Genomic DNA, 19,733 nt, shown 5'->3' with positions numbered 1-19,733 from the left:
ATTTTACCCGTGTGCAAGGACAGAGGGATGTGAGTTGCCCAGCTTGTAGTACACACTCAATCAGTAATGGTTACCATTAGTATTTTTGAGAATGTAAAACCTTTAAAAAATTTATTTATTTATTTAGTGGGGAGGAGGCAATAAATAAATAAATAAATAAATAAATAAATAAATAAATAAATAAATTTATTCTTTAATGGAGGTACTGGGGACTGAAACCAGGACCTCGTGCATGCTAAGCATGTGCTCTACCACTGAGCTATACCCTCCCCCGAGGAACATAAAACTTTTGAATCTCATTTTTCCATTCATACGTTACAACAAACAATTCCTGAGAGTTTACTCTACTGATGGGCGTCATGATAGGTATTGAGTTAAAAGCAGTAAAAGTGAAACACATCATCATTTTTGTAAGCTGAGGCCCAAGGAAGAGACCACTTTGTCTCCAGGTCTTTTCCTAAGAGCCAGTTTGATGAGATCATGAGGTGAGTGGCCGCCCAAGAGAAAGCAAGTGCTGCTGAGCCTGGCAAAACCCTGCTCTTCCTCCAGGTCTGGGCTGGCCTGGTTTCAGGCCGCAGAGGGCAAGAAGCAGTTAGCCTGGCCTTTCATCCACAAGTTCTGGGGCTATGCTGATTTGACTCACACTACAGGGAAAGGCCAGGAGACAAGCAAAGAGTTAAGGGGAGTAAATTCCTTGCATCCTGGAAGATGCAAAATTCTTGCGACAGTTTCAGAAAGCAAACATATTGATTATCCACTTGGCAACCAAGAGAAAAGCCAGGCAGATGCGTATCGCTATCAGGGTCTTACCTGATGTGCCCACCAGACCATCAAGTAAGAGAACACTGCGATCCAGGTGATGGAGCCAAAGAACGTGATGGGAAAAAACTTCCTTGATGACTGAAAGAGAACCAGGGAGAGGGAGAGGGTGAGTGCTCACCGAGGTGAGCTGATGACTCAAAGCTAAAACCACCGATGCAGCTACTTCTCCCCCGCTGCCTATGGGCTTGGTAGAACAGCACTCAACACCAATGACTGACCCACCCTTGGTCAAGCCAGGACATTAAGATTTTCTCTTGGGAATGGGAAATTGGTGGAAGCCAAATCACCATGAAGCTAGTTCCTGAGATGGAAAAGTCTTTCGAAGAGAAGGTCTGTTCCGACTGCTGGGTGCTCAGATGCTCTCTGCTCCTGCTCTTTCTAAGCCTTGGTTTCTCAGCCTTGCCTTCAATCCCTTAACTCCTCTATATCATCCCTCCCCCTATTCTGCTTCCTTTTCTTTCTTCACCTCAATTTTATCAGAATCAGATTCTGTTGTTTCAATCCATGTATCCTAACAATCCATATGTTGGAAAACCTATGGGATTAATTACATTTAACCGGAAGGATCAATAGTTTCAAAAATAGACTGGCTCATTTCACAGTCCCGTGAATTATGAGGAAAAGCCACACGGAAGCCGTCCCCACAGTCAATACAGATTCCTGATGAGGCCAGTCTCCGGATGGCCAGTGTGCTACATGCGAACACACAGGTAGCAGATGCCCCCTTGCGCTGCTCTCGGCAGTGGGTGCAGAGTGAAGTCTCAGGAATGTTTTCTCTCCTGTTCTCCGCCCCTAACTATGTTACATCCAATCACGCTTCTAGCACTGGGCTTTGTGCAATCTCAGGCTTAGAGTATGAGCACTTTTAAAGTTTCTTTTGAACATCAGCCCAAATCAGGCACTCCAAATGCAGTGTTTCTGATCCATCCCACTACAAGGAAACCCACGCTTTCACTGGATGGTAGCGGTGTCCTGCTGATGCCCGTTTTGCAAAATTGGGATCCTTTGCAACATGCTCAGATGGCAGAAGGCTCTAAGACAGTCTCTCACCTATTACTGCCAAACACTTGTTATTTCAAAGCATTCCACTTTGAGGAACAATCTCATTTTTTGCTTTCATAATGCTATCCAATTTTGTCCAGAGAAATCAATCCTGGGTTGAATTGGTTGAAAGCCATCTCAGTTGTCTGAAGGGGCGACCTTGAGCAATCACATAGAACATTTCTGCCATGACTTTTGAGAGCTTCATTAAAAGGACAAGATAAACTCGTACGTGGTAACCTTTTGCATATCTATAACGATGAACGCAGTCTCTGTTGCTCAAAATGGGTTTATGTTCTCTTTACTGATTTAAGGTTTTCAGTCTATGTTTTCATGATTCTGTTAAATTTCACAGTACCCATTTCTTTCTTTAAGGGGTTGTGGCTTTTCTTGGGCCACTAGTTAGCTGGGATGTCTGAAAGCCTAGCGGGCTTGATTAAATTGGGGGCAGCATCAGGCCACAGTGAGTAGCCACAACATTATTCTTAAATGCTTCCCCTCTTCTTTCCTTCGAAGGAGAATATTTCAGCCAAAGACTCAGACTCCTTCAGGAGATCTGAGCGCTGTAATGGGTTATGGAAAAAAAAAAGTAGTCAGTTTTTCAAAGTGGAGGTTGAGACATTCACTTTGAAAGCAAATTCCTTTAAAGCTGGGAGTTCAGCTGGATTCCAGAGACTGGGTTCCCTGAGCCTTGGCAATACCTGTGCTAAGAAATCAAGTTTTATCCAGGCAAGGCATTTATCTGATTAGGCTCCGCATTCTCTTCCTCTGGTCACAAGTCACTGTTTCAGGATGCCAGATGCAATGAGGGTTTCATCTCCCACGGTGATGCTCTGTCACTGGGAAGAGAAGGGCCCCTCTCGTGCTGTGATGCCACACATGTGGTTTGAGTAGCAGCCAGTCTTTAGCTTGATTCAGAGCATCCTGAAAGGGGAGTGGAGGACCGGTTCCATACTTTATGACACAGCACATGGCCTGGATATCCCGGTAGAGTCCTCACTTCATAGATTGCTCCCTTTCCAGGTTACTTCTCTTACTAAGTACTAACTAATATTTTATTATTATTTAATTTTTTTGGTACCTTTACCATTTGTTCATTGATAATAACATTACAACTCAGAATCAAATTATCTGAACATATTTCTTATCTAGAAATATCATCCCTGAACCATAGAACATTCTGAATCAAAAGGCAGAAAGTAAGTAATCAGACTAGGAGTTAAAGGAACTAAGTTCAAACCAACATACTAGTGAAAACCTGTCTAATTCAAAATTTGATGCTTATGAGTCTTCATGAAGAAGCCAATTAGTAATTAAGGACATCTACATGTAATTAGTGTCGTATTAGGAGCTCAGTGAAAAAAAAAAGTTTAAGAATAATTTTTCTTTGTAAAATTTCAGGTTTTCATCATTAACTAGGGTTAAGCAAAGGCTGGACATCTACTCTGCACCCAGATCGTGAACTAGATGTGGAACTGAAATCTAGGTCCATCCGAGTATACAGTATGTATTCCTAGATCTTAGAGATCTAGGTTATACTCATTCCTAAAGAAAGACAGGGCCAATAATGCTCAAAATGTACCCGGCTACGGACACAGAATGATCATCATCAGCATAATACTAGCCTATACTCTGACTGTCAGAAAAGAAAGAGCATCAGGGAAAAACAGACCAGCATTCCAGCTGCACGGCCATCTGCCTCACCCAGCCTCCCGTACTGTTCCTGCTCTGGAAGCATCAGCAGTTCGGTTAAGTCAGACCAACCTTACCATTTCCCGACTGTCAAACTACCTTACCATTTACAAGCTCACAGCCCAGGTAATTCCTTCTTCTTTCATTTCTTTTTGGACTCTTCCCCTTATTTGGACTCTGTGGTCTTATTACAGACACCACCGCCCAGTAGCACCTGTACAATTATTTAGTTACCAGTCTCACTGGAAGGAAGAGCGCTTGAAGCCAAGGTCTGACATGTCAATTTATGGTTAGTGATGGTGGCTGAGCCTGACATCTGCTGGGATGGGCCTCATACCAATTAGCAAAAAGCAAATTGTGTCCATGTGCCGGCCATTTTGTTCCCAGTGTAATGGTTTCCTTATATAATTGACAGCTAATGTTCTCATTAGAAGCTTTGAGTACATCAGAGTGATATTTTCTTGGCTTAAAAAATGTTGCTGGACATTAGCTGGTTGCATAAATTGGCCGTCTCCTTACTTATTTAAATTCAACAAATATTCACTGAGCATTTCCTCTGTGCAAGGTTCTGGGGCATACATATTTAACAAAGTTCTCCAAAGCAATCCTATTAAAGATTAAAAGTGTGTTCTCTGGATTTTTATGACCTGTATTGAAATCCTTGCTCAGCAGTTACCAGCGATGTGCTCTGAGGTAATTTGATTTCTCTAAGTCTCAGTTTCTTCATCTATAAAATGGGGGGAATAACAATATCTAGTTGTCCTGAGAATTTCATGCACATAGAGTGTCTAGAAAACTGCCTGGCACATAGTAAGTACTCAGATAATAATGGCAGTTGTTACCAGACAACAGTAACCTCATTTTGATTTTTAGGAGATGAAAAAATTAAAACTCAGGGAGGTAAAAGTAACTGTAGAGGTCTGGCCTAGAGTCTTGGCTTTGCTTCTTACTAGCTGGTTGTGCTTAGATAAGTCACTAAACCTCTCAGGGCCTCAATCACTTCATCTGTGCTAGAACCGTGCTTTGTACACAGTAGACACAAATACTTGGTGAATGAGCTGATGCATGACAGAAACTGCAAAAACCTCGCTGGGTTCTCAGGTAACTTCCTAGCTTTGATGGGCCATGGTTTGATATCTCATTAGTTGCATTCCTATTATGTAAGAACACCCATCCGAGGCCATGAGAAAATACAACTTTTGGGGTCTTTGTTTCCTTCATTATTTTCAATTTTCCCCAAAGACGTGTTCCTCCCTAAGGTTTATATTTCAGCTCTTTTACTTTTAAAACAAAGCTACTAATTTGAGAACATTACAAGAGTGAAGCCCATGTTAATTATCTGAGCTGGGAGTGTGCGTAATGCAACAAACACTGTCATATAATTTGCATATAAGTGACACAGAAATAAAAACAAGAGGGAGTACTATTTACCCTGAAATTAGGTGTATACATTTAAAAAAATCATGTTTTCCTTGTAATTATTGTCAAAGTTTGGGATGTTCATTTACATCAGTGATTCAAAAACTACTGATAATTACTAGTTTTCTCCTGTCTTTCCTCTCCCTGGATATTTTTTCCAGAGGCCCCAGTGGCAGCAGTTTCTCCCAGGAAGAGATGAGGTCTATTTCTAAGCCTTTGAATCTGGGCTGGCCTTAGGCCTTGCGTTGATCAACAGTATGTGATGGAAATTTCAGCATGCAGGTTCCAAACTAGATCTCAAGAGGGCCTTGTGCCTTTCATTCCTGCTGCTCTTGGAACTTGGCCATCATGTGAATAAGCCCAGGCTAGCCTGCTCAAGGATGAGACCCTGTGGAGCAGAGACAAGGTGTTCCAGGTGACATACCCTTAGGCCAACTGGCCCCCAGACATATAAGAGAGTGGCAGAACTGTCTAGCTGAGCCCCATTTAAATTGTCAACTCATAGAATTATGGGCTAAAAACAATGCTTGTTGTTTTAAGCCATTAAGTTTTGGGGTGGTGTGTTACACAGCAAAAGCTAACTGATACAAGGTCAACCCTAAAGAAACTCTCCGGTGCTGAGCATGAGCAAGGAGCCACTTAATGGTTTTTGTATCAACTGGTATGCTTTCGTTCGACATTTCACATATGCAAAGAATGACAATATAACTCAAACCAGTATGCTTTGAGAGTAAACTGGGACTTTCTCAGGCAAACTAGATATATGGTCACCTTAAATTAGTAATATTGTATTGATGGTTATCTCTTTATGCTTTCCTGAATCACAGAAGGTCACGGCTGGCAGGCATCCTAGAGATCTTCTACCCCTATATTTCACAGAGGAGGAACAGTGAAGTCCAGAGTCGAAAAGTGACTTTCCCAAGGTTGCACAGCTCATGAGTCATGTGGGGAAAGCCACTGTAGTTTACATGCTAGAATGAGAATGTTCTGGAGGCAGGAGCCATGGGATCGAGTCTTGCTGCTCTCACTAGCACAGCTGTGCAATCTTGCCTTGTAGTTCTATGTGGGCATGCTTTGTTTCCTCCACTGAGTCTAGAGTTCCTTAAAGGATATTGGGGCTGCTGTGTCTTTAGATCTTTAGGGCACAAGCCTGATGCCTGGCATATATAAATATTTGCTGAGGAAATCTAGAAACATCCAATGTTTCACCTGAAAGTCTCATTTCTGCTTGGAACCGCACACGGTACACTCAGATAAGACAGAAAAAAAACCCCAGTCCATCCAGGGATGGCCCTGGGTGGGGGCAGTGAGCAAAAGCCCCAGGCCACGCTTCAGGGGCTGGCTCTCATGGTGTATTTCATGGTGAGTGACCAGTTAATGATACTGCGGAGGAGAGCATGTACAGCTGCATTTTCTTGCTCTGCTCCCCTTGGGATTATAGCATCAGCCCAAGCAGCTGTTGCCATCCATGTGACTACTGCCGTGGTGGGGTCCTGTTTGTTGCCCAGGAGTTGCTGTTGAGAACTTTGACCTTACCTAACAGTTTCCTTGACCTATCAGTTTAGTCAGAGGGGACGAGCACTTTGTCAGCCCTTGCTCTAAGAGTCCCATTCAACCTGACAGCCCAGGGCCTTGAGTTATTGGCAACGTCCTCCCATTCCTGCACATTTTCCTGGTTGCTTCCTTGGTTGTGTGTGGACATCCGTCAGTCTTATCAGCCAATCAGCCCCCTCTACTCTGGGCCACATCACACTGGCCTGCTGTGGGGATTTAGAAAACCCTGTCTGTCTCCCTGATTTTCCTCCCTGGGCTAAGCAAAAGCATTGGGCTAAACCGCAGAGTAATGGCGACAGAAAGAGGGAGGGAGAGAGAGATAATGAGTGAGTAAGCGGATGTGAGCATGCACGTCTCAAAAATGTCAGTGTGATGTGAGCCAAGACGAAACTGAACACATTCCAGCTATCTGGCTGCAGGTTTCCAGGAAGCCAGGCCTTTGCACAGAGCAGATGCTCTGTAACAGCATCCTGAACAAAGAACCCTAGATATTGCTTTAAGTGAGCCACACCTGCTACATGCATCCTTTCCTCAGAAACTTCTAATGTCAGGAGTCCTTACATGAGGGGTCATTCCTGGCTGTATTTGACAAGACAAGGCTCTCTATCAGTTTGGCTTATTTCCAGGTCAGGCCAATAAGGCAGGATTTTCCTCCAATCTTTTTCAAGTGAGGAAAAGTGGGATCATCATGGGGCTTTCGAAGGCGTATGCTAAACCATGCTGGATGTTACCCCAGCATTCTGTTCCAAATGCTTTTAGAAGTGATGTTTTCAGATTCCTACCCTCTGGCACCATGAAATACAAGGATGAGCCGAAGCTGTGTGGTTGGTCACATGGGCTTGGGTCTGAATCTCAGCTGTGTGCCCTAGGAAGTGACAGGGCAGGAGCTAGTTAATTTCCTTTCCCTGAGTTTCTTTCTACTTATGCTAAATATATATATGTATATATATTTACATTTATTCTTATATTAGGTGTTTCCTGAGATTCTACTATAACATTTTTGGAAAACACCAAGGCCAGAGTGAGATACATAGCAGGTACACACTTCTGTTGAATGAGGATGTGTGTGTAGGGTTGTAATAAAAAGAGCTGCTTCTCCTTATCTCTTATTAGTTCTTTCACCTCTTGGGGCAATGGCCCAAGATCCCAGTTTAAAAAGACAGGGAAGGGGTGTTCTTTTGATTTGATCTACATTCAGATTGTCCTTCGCTGATTACAAGACGGCATTGTGTTCACAGCACCCAGTGCATAATAATGGTAGATAATATTGATTACGGTGATGATAATAATACCGGAGGGAGCAGACCAGGCACGTAGGCATTTGCACAATATGAATGCGTTTCTTTAAATTACTTTTTGAGCTGAATGAATTAATTCATGTTCACAAATATTCAACAAAATGTGAGTCACCCTTCTGCCTTGGACCTTCAGTTCCCCTTTTCAGAGGCCATTGCTGTGGTGGTTTTAAAACAAGGTTGCTGATTCTTTGAAACTGCTCCCATCAAAGGCGTCACATGCCATCGACACTGATATATTCTGGGGAGACTTTCTGTCTCCTCCCCTTTAATTGGGACAGACTCAACGACGGCTTCGGCCAGTAGAGTGCAGTGGAAGTGACTCTGGGGCTTACGAGACAAAGCCTCAGAGCCCGTGGGGCGTCTCCTCTTGCTGCTGGAACATCCACTGCTGGACCCTGGTCTCTTGTGAAAAACACCTGACTATCCTGATGCCCCCATACTGTGAGGACGCATAAGTCACATGGAGAGGTCACGTGCAGACAATCCCAGCTGAGCCCAGCCTGGGAACCATCTTTGCCCCAGTATCAGAAACATGAGTGAAGAAATCTCCAGATGATTCCAGGCCCCAGCCACTCGAGTCTTCCCAGCTGAGGCCCCAGACAGCACAGAGAGAGACAAGCCATCCCCAACGTGCCCATTTGAATTCCTGATCCACAGGATCCACGAGCAGAAGACAGTGGTTGTCACTTCACATCACTAAGTTCTGGGGTGGTTCATTACGTAGATTCGATAACCAGAACAACCACTGTCACCGTGTATCTGTCCAGAGAAATATCAGGCATATGTAAGTATATGCAGGTGTATGTGTCACCCCTTTCCTTTTTAAGAAAAGTGGAAGCAGACTATGCATACTGTTCCATGCTGTGCTTTTTACAAGGAATCAGTTTCAAAAATGCTTTACTTACAGGTTTGCGGACATCAGGTAAGGTAATCCAGAGAGGAAACACTATGGGCAAGACAATGAGGAATGTGACTTGTTTGCGGGGATCCGCAGGCCAGGCCAGGCTGAGAGGCTGGTCCTCCTCATCTTCACTGGTCTCTGTGGTCTGTTGTAGAGAAAGAGAGAGAGAGAAAATACACAAAAAGACAGTAATGTCCACAGGCCGCAGAGCCAGAAGGGAGGCTCCAGACGCATCAGTCTTCTTGGGTCATCACAGCAGCTGCATCCGAGTGATTTTTAGGTTTGTAAGAGGACCCCTGTCCCAGCCTGAACCCCAGGAGCAAACAACACGTCTCTCGGCCATGAGAATTTAAGAGCTTTCTTTTCTTTCCCTGAATGTTTTCCAGGTTCTCACTTCCGTGAACCAATCATTCAAATGGAGTGCATCCAGCCACGGTCAATGAACCTCTTAGGAGAAACTGAATCTGCAGAGAGAGGAGTGCAGTGCCCACGTCCTCCTCCTCCGTTCTCCTGGAGGAGAAAGCCACAGGATTCAGGATCTTTGGGAAGAATTTAACTTTTTGTTTTTCATTTTTAATTGAAGTATAGTCGATTTACAATGTTGGGTTAGTTTCTGGTGTACAGCATAGTGATTCAGTTTTATATATATGCATGTATGTTCCTTTTCCTGTTCTTTTTCATTATAGGCTATTACAAGATGTTGAATACTGTTCCCTATGCTGTACAGTAGGACCTTATTGTTTAGGGAAGAATTTTTTTTAATTAAAGAAGTTTAAGAGCATGGGTTTTGACTGGGTAGCTGAAAGTCACCACAGAAACCATTCAGTAACAATACTCGACTTGCTTCACTGGCCCTGGAATCATTAAGTTCATGGATTATTGAGTGGTTGTGAGTTTTTAACCCGTTTAATCCTGTAGTTAAATTTGAAACCATTTTACCTCCGGCTAAAGGCTTGTTATGCAAACACGTATCATATTTGCAGAGAACCAGAGTGTGGAAGGAGGGCCAGACGCTAAACCTGTGGGCATCAAGCGCACAGGGCCGCAGAGCCAGGGGTAGACTTCAGACTTTGTTACTTGGCAGCACGCGGCCAGCGTTTTATTCCCTGCCCGCCGAAGTCAGCAGCTTCTGACGCCCCAGAGCTGGAAGGAACTTAAAGAAGGTGGATCTGGGCCTGGCAGGATGACCATCAGCCTGTAAGACGGGCCCTCTGAGCATCCAAAACAGCACTGCAGGCAGCATCCATCACTCCCTTCCCTGCTTGTTTCCAGATGAAACTGCCGCAGCAGGACCAAGCATCAGATCTAAAAATATCAAGAGGAACTTTTCCACAGATGCTTCCTTTTGAGACCACATAAATAACCTGCACAGGCTTCAAACAGCTCCTGCACCGCACCCCTACCCCCTGCCCCTGCCCCCGCCCCCGCGGCCCTGGCTTCCAGCACGTTGCACTATTTCAAGCGGCAGCAATGAATCCCACCAGCACCGCTCTTCCTAAGGCGGCGATAGGTGGGCCAGGCTCGGGCGAGCTGCTGTAGAGAAAGAGGGCTAGGGGCAAGGCTGGGTGTGAGGCCCAGCTCGCTGCAGTGCTATGTGTACTTACTTGTAACTTACGCCCTAGCACTGCCAAAAGGATTTGTAGTGGTTTACACCATCACCCCCATACTCTCTCCAGGAGTTCAAATTTTAAAAAGACAGTATTTTTAAAAAAAAAAAGTTATATTAAGCCATACTGAAAAAAGGTTCTTTTTCTTTGAGTGTCTGTTCTTGGCAGTGGGTGAAAGATTTTTAAGCAGCAAATATGAGGGAATTAAGAGGATTAGGTAATAAAGCAGAATGAGGAAGTGGGCGCAGTTTATTTTGGTTGTCTGGATTCTCATTAAATACCCTTCTTATGCTCGTCATCTCTTCGCTACGCAGTGTGTCAGAAAAGAAGAAAGAACTAAAATCAATAGCTTATGTTTCTACCCTAGGAAACTGGAAAAAGAAGAGCAAGTTAACTCCAAAGTAAGTAGAAGAAAAGAAATAATAAAAATTAGAGCAGAAACCAACAAAGCTGAAAAGAGGAAGTCAACAGAGAAAAGTAACAAAACCAAAAGCTGTTTCCTCTGCTCCGCAGTTCACGAGGGTCCAGCCACTGCTTCTCAGACCCATCCCGAGGGCTCCCATCCCTGACAGAAGCATGGGCGTGCTGTCCCTGGCCCTTCTTCTGAGCCACTTCCACCTCCTCCCAGAAGATGTAGCAGAGGCAGAGAGTATCACTCCCTATTGGGCTCACCAGCCTCCAGCATGTCAGCTGACTACAAAAATAGTCTCTGTGCAGTGGGACCAACAAGGATGAAGGAGAGAGGTGCATTTTAACTGTTCCCTCCCAGATAAGATCTTTCTCCCCCAATCCAAATAAATGATTTTCTTCCCCCGCTGACCTGGTAGATGCCTTAGAAACAGGAAGACCATGGGAGAGTTGAGACTTTGCATCATTCCTAATTAGAACCCTGTCTCACGCAAGGTAAGTGGTTTTACTCAGGCAGAGGATTCCAGCACCTCCTTGAAGACCCGATAAGCTGATATGATGAGTTCATCAAGGCTCCTCCCAATTCTAGGGTCGACACTCCCCCCAAGTCTGGTCCCCCACTGCCATCTGCAATCTAGTGACTTCTCTCTAAACTCCAGGCTAACCTTTTTCTGAGAAAAAACGAAAGCAACTCTTTATGACTCATATCATTTTAATGACACCAACAGATGGTGACATTTCATCAATAACCCTTCTGCTTATAACCTACGGATTAGCTCCTTTCTCCATCTGCCAAAGTCACCAGGCAGGCAGTGCCACTCGCAAATAGCAGAAAATAATTGTCTGTTTAGATGCATAAGCTCTAAACACACTACTGTCCAATGCAAACAATTAGCTATATTGTACAGCTTCCAGAAGCTACACTTGAGGTGGCTGTTGCTAGGGCAGAAATGGACAAGAAGAAGGGACTGTGTCTCAGTCTGTACAAACAGTGCTCTCCGTGGGGACTTCATGGCCTCTTGGGGATGAGTCTAGCTATAGAGAAGTACATAACTCTGTGATGGAGCCATGAGGTGCCTGGGGAGTGAGGCTGTCAGCATATTTTAAGGGGAAATTCTCTTTGTGTCTTTGCCAAGTTCAATCTCACTCTGGTTCAATGGGCGACAGCTTGCAAGCTAGTTAGAAAAGTGAAAAAAAATGTTGTTCCAAGTCTGAGGCCCGTGTTGCCTTTGCCCAAGCTGCTGGCATGCTCGCTTGTCCCAGCCCCAGGAGAGGCTGGGCATTGATTTTCCAACTTCTCCTGCAGTTGTCTCATCCTGGCTTTAACCTTGCCACAACCCACCCTTACCTCCTAAAGCTTCTGTAGAATGTCCACAAAAAACAAAACGATGCAAAATGGTCCAGAAAAAATTCAAATGACTCATGATATAAGGGTTTAAAATAGTTTGATACCAGCTGGGGTCTCTGTTAGAAGCCCTAGAATTGTGTAAAACTGGGGCTGCCAAGGACTGCTTCAGAGCCTTGTAATCTCTGATGTGGAAAATCTGAGACTAAAACACACGACTCTAAGTTCCCACATAGTGATGTTCCTGCTGTCAGGTCTTAAAGGAGTCAGTGCAGCCTGGTGGGAAGAATTGGTGGTGGAGAATCAGGAACCCTAGCTGCCCGTCTCTGCTCGAGCTGGGATTCCTTGGGTGGTGACCACCATCATCTGCAAGTGTGCACTGAGCACTTGTAGGTAGAAAGCATTGCCCTAATTTCTAGGACTCTTGATTTGTAGCAGACTTGAAAGGGGAGACCGAAAAAATGGCTCCAAAGAATTTATTCTTTATCCAGTTGTGGGGATGCTGGCAGAATATACAGCAAGAGATTCTGATTGTTCCCCAGTACCTGTTCTGCCTGTTATGGATAAAACTGTGTCCTCCCCAAACCCGTATGTTGAAACCCTAACCCCTAGGACCTTAGTTGTGACTGTATTTAGAGATAGCACCCTTAAAGATATGATTAAGTTAAAATAAAATGCATTTACTCTAAAACTCGGAGCTATGGTCAAGTTGGGGGAAGATGAATATTTTAAGTGATCTGAACTCCTACTTAAAAAGAATGGTTCCTAATACATTTGTCATTGTTGCTGTTTCTACAATTTTTATCTGTAGATAAAAAAATCAGTTTATATCTCCACATCATTCAGCCACACAGATGCCCACACAGATGATCAAATGCGGCAAATCTCAGGGAGTGTGGGGCCTGCTATGAATCACCAACAGGCCCCCGCGGAGCTGAGAGCGGGAACAGACATCCATAAAAACATGTGCTGAGCCTGGGAAATGAGGTTAGGTGGCAGCATCAAAAATATTAAAACTGTCACCCTCAACAAAGTTTTCAAAAAGCCACTAAAGGAAAAAGTGAAGAATATGAAAACATACATACATACATTATGCTGTACACCAGAAAATTTACACACTGTAACTGACTATACTTCAATTAAAAAAAAAAGAAAGAAAACATGTGAAACATCTGGACTATGTGGGAGGCATTCATCTCTAGACCAGGGTTAGTAATTCTCCGGCAAGTGCAGGATGCATGGTACCTGGTAGAGACCAGGAGACCAGCAAATGTTAATTCTCTTCCCTTCTGCCATTAATCTCATCTCTGTGACTAACTAGCTGTGTGACCTCAGGCAAGTTGACGGAAATGCTAGAACAGCCAGAGAACACATAGCACACGGGACCAGCAAGGCATCTGGTCCTGGGGCACCTCATGCCCTTTTAGGCCCCAGCAGACCTTAAATACTTTGTCATTATGAAGCAGAGCTTCTTTGTTGCCTGGAACGTTTTAATGTGGGACCAGCTTCCTGTCCAAGAACTTGTCATTCATTTCATCACAAGGACACTGGTCGCTCATGGAAGATGAGCTGCAATCGCAGACCTCTGCAATTGTTTAGAACAGAAGCTTTAGGCTCCAAGAGATGGGGCCCTAGAATTTCACAGCTGGAAGGGCCCTGGGTCACTGAGCCCACCCCTTCCATGGAGAACCCTAAGATGAAGTGACATGCTGAAGGAAGGTCACAGTGCCAGGCTCATTTCACCACCAACTCGAGGCTCTTCCAAAATACCACACTGCCTCCCTTTCTCACTCCTAAAAGAACAGGTATGAATGTGCTTCATGTCCGATGACACCAGGCTTCCCAGCTCTTTGTAATGAATTCAACCTGCTAAAACGAAAATGCTAGCTACAGCAAACACTAAGCATGTAATTGACATAAATTTGTTTGGTTTTCTCAAGACAAGAACTAATTTTCAGTGGTTTGGATGGCCTACTTTCTTGCAAAAGCTGAGCAGAAATATCTGATTCTTAGGTGCATTCTTTCCTTTTCTCTGAGTCTGCTATGGATGGAATATCTGTGTCCCTCCAAAATTCATATGATGAAATTGTAACCCCCACGGTGACGGTATTAAGAGGTGGGGCCATCGGGAGGTGAAGAGGTCATGGTGGTGGAGCCCTGGTGATTGGGATTTACTGTGCTTATATATAAGTGGGATGCTAGCTCACTCCTCTGCCTCACACAGTGACAACATGTCCATCTGGGAACCAGGAAACAGACCGTCACCCGATATGCCACACTTCTCAGCCTCCAAAATTGTGAGAAATAAATTTCTGTTAATAAGCCACAGAGTCTATGATATTTTTGTTATAACATCCAGGGCAGCTTTGGAGGGGAACTGAAAGGCAGATGTGGGCGTGTGCGGGGAGGAGGGGCCATTGTGATGCCCTCCTTCCTCCTGGCTCCTTCCTTGCTACCTCCATGGGGCCAGGTACACATTTAAAAATGGAATGTGGGTGCTAATAACATATCAATGAATGTCAGGACTTCATATACAAGTGAAAAAGAAAGACTTGTTCTTTAGCATCTTTGTCCAAGAAAGAAGTGCAGAAATTTTGCCCCGGTTTGCTGGAGCAGGAGATGACAACCAAGTACACCAACGGCCAAAATGCGGGCTTGAGATTTTATGTGCATTTCATTGCTTGATGTTACCCCTGATTCCCATAACTGTGGCTAATCCTGCACTGGCTACTTCTAAAATGAATATCTAGGGGACACTGTAGGTGATGGATTAAGTCCTTTACAATCATAAACTTCCCTGAGGCTAACTTTAGTAAGAAATGAAATAGGAGGCAGGTTATTTCCAGACTCTAGCATTCAGTGTTCAAAGGCCAGGAGACCCTCAGGGGAAGAAAATGCACAAAACAAAACAGCATCGTCTTTGAACAGGGACTATCGGCTTCTCCTCCCACCTCTGTCCTCTTTCATTATTGAAGTGTTAAAAGTACTCTCTTTGAGAAAGGTGGCATGTTTTACTTTTCCAATTAGGTTTCCTTGGGAACCAGTGAAGAGGTGTGTGTGCCTGTATGGTGCGTGCGTGGGAGGCTCCCAGGGAGAAACGAAGTCTTGAGAGTGCCTTACCTAATGAAGGGATTGTTGGAGAAGGGGTTCACAGACAAATAAGACCCACTTCTGCTCCAGGACGTTCTCGTCCAACATGACTGCTGTTACAAAATTAACTGAGGTAATCCACATAAAGCACTTAGAACAGTGTTTGGCCCAGAGTAAACACTCAGTAAGGGTTAGTTATCGTTATTAATTTTAATAAATGTTTAGGAGAATAATTTCTTCAAAGACAGCCAGGAGAGAGAAGTTTGACCGGGTGAATTATGATACTTCCAAGAAATAAAATTCTGTAATTCAATTATTTGATGTGAAAGTGGAAACCACAATAATTGTGTCCTTCCATCCAGCCATTCATCCAATATTTACTGAGCATCCATTGACTGCAGTGATGTCAACAATCTAATTTACCTTCCTCTTTGGTAAGATGAATAAATAGAAGGCCTTTTGTAAATAAGATGAAAGGGAAAATTCCACAGCGCTAAGCAGAAAATGCTCTTTTATTTCAGTAGGTAGGCTCTAAGTAGAATTTCTCTCTGAAACAGCTTCCAAGCAGACTCATAATATTGTGACACCTTGATTCTGTGTTTTGCACAGAGCTAAAAACAATACTAGAGTTGGAGCTCTCAAAGGTAGAATTACTAAAAATGCACAGTCACACTTTAATACAGTGAAAGGTTCTGAAATCAACATCTATTTGGCAAGTAGAAGATGCCTCCCAAGAAACATTCCATGGAGCGCTTAACTACAAAGGGAATCTATTCAAAAAATGAGATTTTTAAAAAACATAATTATCCATACAGTCAGCATATTAGTCTGTTTGGGCTGCCATAACAAAACACCATAGATTGGGTGGCTCCAGCAACAGAAATTTATTACAAACTCCCGTCGTAGATACCAACCGGCTCAGGGACAGTAACTGCTTTTCATCTCATCTCCATTTTTTTTTTTTTTTCCCTAAACTGGTTGGCCAATTAGTGGGGTCAAGATACCAGCAATCTTCATTATGTCTATTACAGAACTAGAACAGCATTCTTAAAATTGAGATATAGAAAAGATCTACCCATAAAAATTTTCACTACTGGATTGCGGATCATTCTGGTCTTAGAGATCCAAAGCTGCATACTCAAAATCTCTAAGTGACACAAGGTAAAGTCAATTTTTGGGACCCCAGAGATATAGTTCAGGACTTGCCAAACAAGGTGTGTGTGAATCATTTTGAGAGCAAACTCAGAGTTCTGGGATGGGGCAGCTAAGGGATCTAAGGGCAACTTCATTTGCCATTTGCCTTTCCTCTTTGAAACAGGAATAAAAACAGAAGAGTCAGGAAGAAACACTGTTAGACCCAATGATAGAAAACCAGAGAGACATATTTAGAAAACTTCAGTTACTCAGTGCAAAGGTGACTCCTTACTGACTGTTATGGACAGAGGGTTTCTGTCCCTTCAAAATTCACATGCTGAAGCCCTAACCTTCAGCTTGGCTGTATATGGAGGTGGGGCCTCTAAGGAAGTAACTGAGGTTAAATGAGGTCATAAGCGTGCGCCCCTGATCCGACAGGATTAGTGCCCTTGTGACAAGAGACACCAGAGAACACTCTCCTACTCCTTCTCTCTCTCCATCCACCCACCCTTCCTTCTGTGCACATCAAGGAAAGGCTATGTGAGGACAAAGAGAGAAGACAGCCCTCTGCAAGCCAGGAAGATGGCCTTGCCAGAAACTGAACAGGCAGAAATCTTGATCTTAGACTTCCAGCCTCCAGGACTGTAAGAAAATAAATTTCGGTTGTTTAAAGCGCCCAGTCTGTGATTTTTGGTTACGGCAGCTCATGCAGACTTATATACACCAGCCATATGGATATTTATCTTTTAAAAATATCTTACTTTTGAATCTTTTTTTGGCTTTGAAATAAATTGTGTTCACTTGCTATAATTTATTTTTAAATCACCTCTTTTTTTTTCACTCATACTTCATTGAGTCTTTGAGAAATCTCTTTATTTTTGTTCTCTGAGTTTCTCAATGTCTTTGCCCTTCTATTATTTACCGATATCCTTCATTCTCTTGACTCTGTTCTTATCTCTATGTTTCTATCACTTATCTCTTCCCAAGAGATAAGAGATAAAAAGAGGTCAGTCAAAAAGCATCTCTTTATGGAAGGCAGCACCATGTGAGACATTTGTATTGCCTTTCATGTGGACATCTTGAACCAACAGAGCTTACATACAGATTTTTAAAAAAGTGATTAATCTCTGCCCGCCTAGTGGTAGGAAATAATTCACTCCCCTTATAATACCATCTTATGGTTTGTTTTGCATATAGAAGGGAAAAAAACTAGCATCAATTTAGTATATTAAGGGGGGAGGTATAGCTCAGTGGTAGTGTGTGCTTAGAAAGCACAAGGTCCTGGGTTCAATCCCCAGTACCACCATTAAAATACATGAACAAACAAATAAATAAATAAACCTAATTACATCCCTCCCAAATAAATAAATAAATTAAACTGTACAAAAAATTAAAAAATAATATTAAAAAAGAATTTAGTACATTAAACACAAAGTAAGGTTTCACTCAGCAATGGCAATCTGAAAAAACTTCATCTGCTTCTACATGACTCTGAATTGAAACCAAGGTTTCAAAATGTTTTGCTGTGACTGGTGATGAAGCTATTGGGGCCTAAGTTTTCCAAGAAGCCAAGAAACCATTTCATTTTAATGTAAAATGGTATTTGGAGAGTCTGGTGAAATGCAATTACTTTCCTTCACTTTGCATTTTGCCCAAATAATTCTGAGGTACAACCTACAGACAAGACGGATTTCTCTCTGGATTGCTATGGCAAATTGGTTTTTGTATATTTTTCACGGGGTTCGTAAATCCTGCTGATACAAATCATAAAAGATTTGTCAACATAAAAGCTACAGGAGAATCGTAAGAAATAATTCAAAAGTCATTTTCATCATTTATCATCAATTGGATTACAGTTACTCATAGGAACAGTAATATTAATGTCAGTATTTTTTTCAGGGTGACAGTGGAGTTTTTTTTTTATTAATGGTCAGCCCTTAATGTAGCTTATGTGAATAATTAATAGACATTCCCCAGACATCTTCAGAAGGCACAGTGACAAATGGTGTTATTAGCAGTGAGATTCTAAGTGAATATGTAATTCTTTGTTAACATTCTAACTTAGGCAGAAACTCAAGAGTCAGATCTACTTCAAGGTGTGTTCACAAGGCCTTTGAGTGCATCTTAAGTAGTTGGTAAATATTGTCCAGGTCATCAGATAAAGGAACCAGATCTCAACTTTTCCTTAAAAAACGTATGTATAGATTGAAAGAAATAAATGTTATCTCCTCCAGATAGAGGACTCATGCACTGAGGCCCAGTAGGTAAAACCCTGTAATTTTTGCTCTTTTCTATAGTTTGTATTGGCTTTTCTCTGCTACTAATGAGTTTCTTTTCTAAGGCAATCATAGATCTCACATGGCTTGGGCCTTGGAAACTCCAGTCTTTAGAAGAATCTTTGAATAGTCTTTCTCCTTCACAATTAGGCCTTGGCCTCTCTCCCCAGCGCTGCCCCTGGACTCTGGCTGTGTCAGAAAAAGAGACATGTCTCCACGTTCCACCAAAGCCTCCATTTCTTGAGTGCCAGAATAGAATCCTCTTACTATGTTTCACCAATGTTCCAAGACATTGGATAATCTCATTAACAGGGGAAATTTGGTCCTTAGCTCCTTTTAAACTTTCTACATTGTGGACCCGGCTATTATACTGAAATCACTTAGAAGAGATACTTGCTCTTTGAATAATAGGGGAGTTTGAGGTTCGAAAACCCTCTGTTAAACCTTATTGCTGCTAAGAAAGTAAACATTTGCTAAGTTAAAGGTAATATTTTAGGAAGAAAGACATCATGTGGATTCTAGGTACCATCTGCTTGGGTAATCTTGGAAATCCCTATCAGGTTTTTGACCAACGTTTATTATGAAGCCTCCCGACAAAGCTCTGAAATCACAGATATAACTTTGAACAGCAAGAATCCAAAACAAACTGCTGCCTTTGATAACCATGCTCTTTTACTACCCTCAGAGATCCACATTTAATAGTAGAGAGATATCTTTGTGCATTTTATTTTATTTTTTAGAGAAATCTAAGATCACAATCACTTCACCTTTTCCTACTTATCCTTTACTTAGTCACATAATGTCCAAACATTTTTATCAGCACTACGAGGCTTTATGAGAGCAGATCTTAAAAACAGCACTGTGTTTAGGTGAAGACTAGTGCTACATGGGGGAGAAATAGGTCACGGCTGAAACCCCAAAGGGAGAAAGGAAGGACTTAATATAGTAAGATGATATTTAAGTTGTAAACCGAGAAAGGAAGAAAAAAAGTGCATTTTATACTCTGTCTATCATCCATCTGTATGTGTATGTTTGTGTGTATAAATCAGTCAATCAGTCAATCCTTTTCTCCTAGGAACATACCTATTTTAAATAAATCTGGTGCATCTGGGCAACTTTGAACCAAAGCAGGGACAATTTGAATTT

The 19,733-nt window shown here is 42.7% G+C and overlaps 1 protein-coding gene across 3 annotated transcripts in view; it reads right to left on the bottom strand.

Moving 5' to 3' along the window:
• SLC24A2 (solute carrier family 24 member 2) overlaps nt 1-19,733 on the bottom strand; it is a 223,059-nt gene that overhangs the window by 15,970 nt on the left and 187,356 nt on the right. For all 3 annotated transcript variants that reach the window (XM_010988149.3, XM_010988151.3, XM_010988150.3), the window contains 2 exons: nt 8,732-8,872; nt 811-900 (listed from right to left, as the gene is read on the bottom strand). In XM_010988149.3, coding sequence (XP_010986451.1) covers nt 811-900; nt 8,732-8,872 — 231 coding nt within the window. The remainder of the gene's footprint in view (nt 1-810; nt 901-8,731; nt 8,873-19,733) is intronic.

This window comes from Camelus dromedarius, chromosome 10 (assembly GCF_036321535.1).
Source record: "Camelus dromedarius isolate mCamDro1 chromosome 10, mCamDro1.pat, whole genome shotgun sequence".
Taxonomy (NCBI): domain Eukaryota; kingdom Metazoa; phylum Chordata; class Mammalia; order Artiodactyla; family Camelidae; genus Camelus; species Camelus dromedarius.
This window is presented reverse-complemented; position numbering and strand designations above follow the sequence as displayed.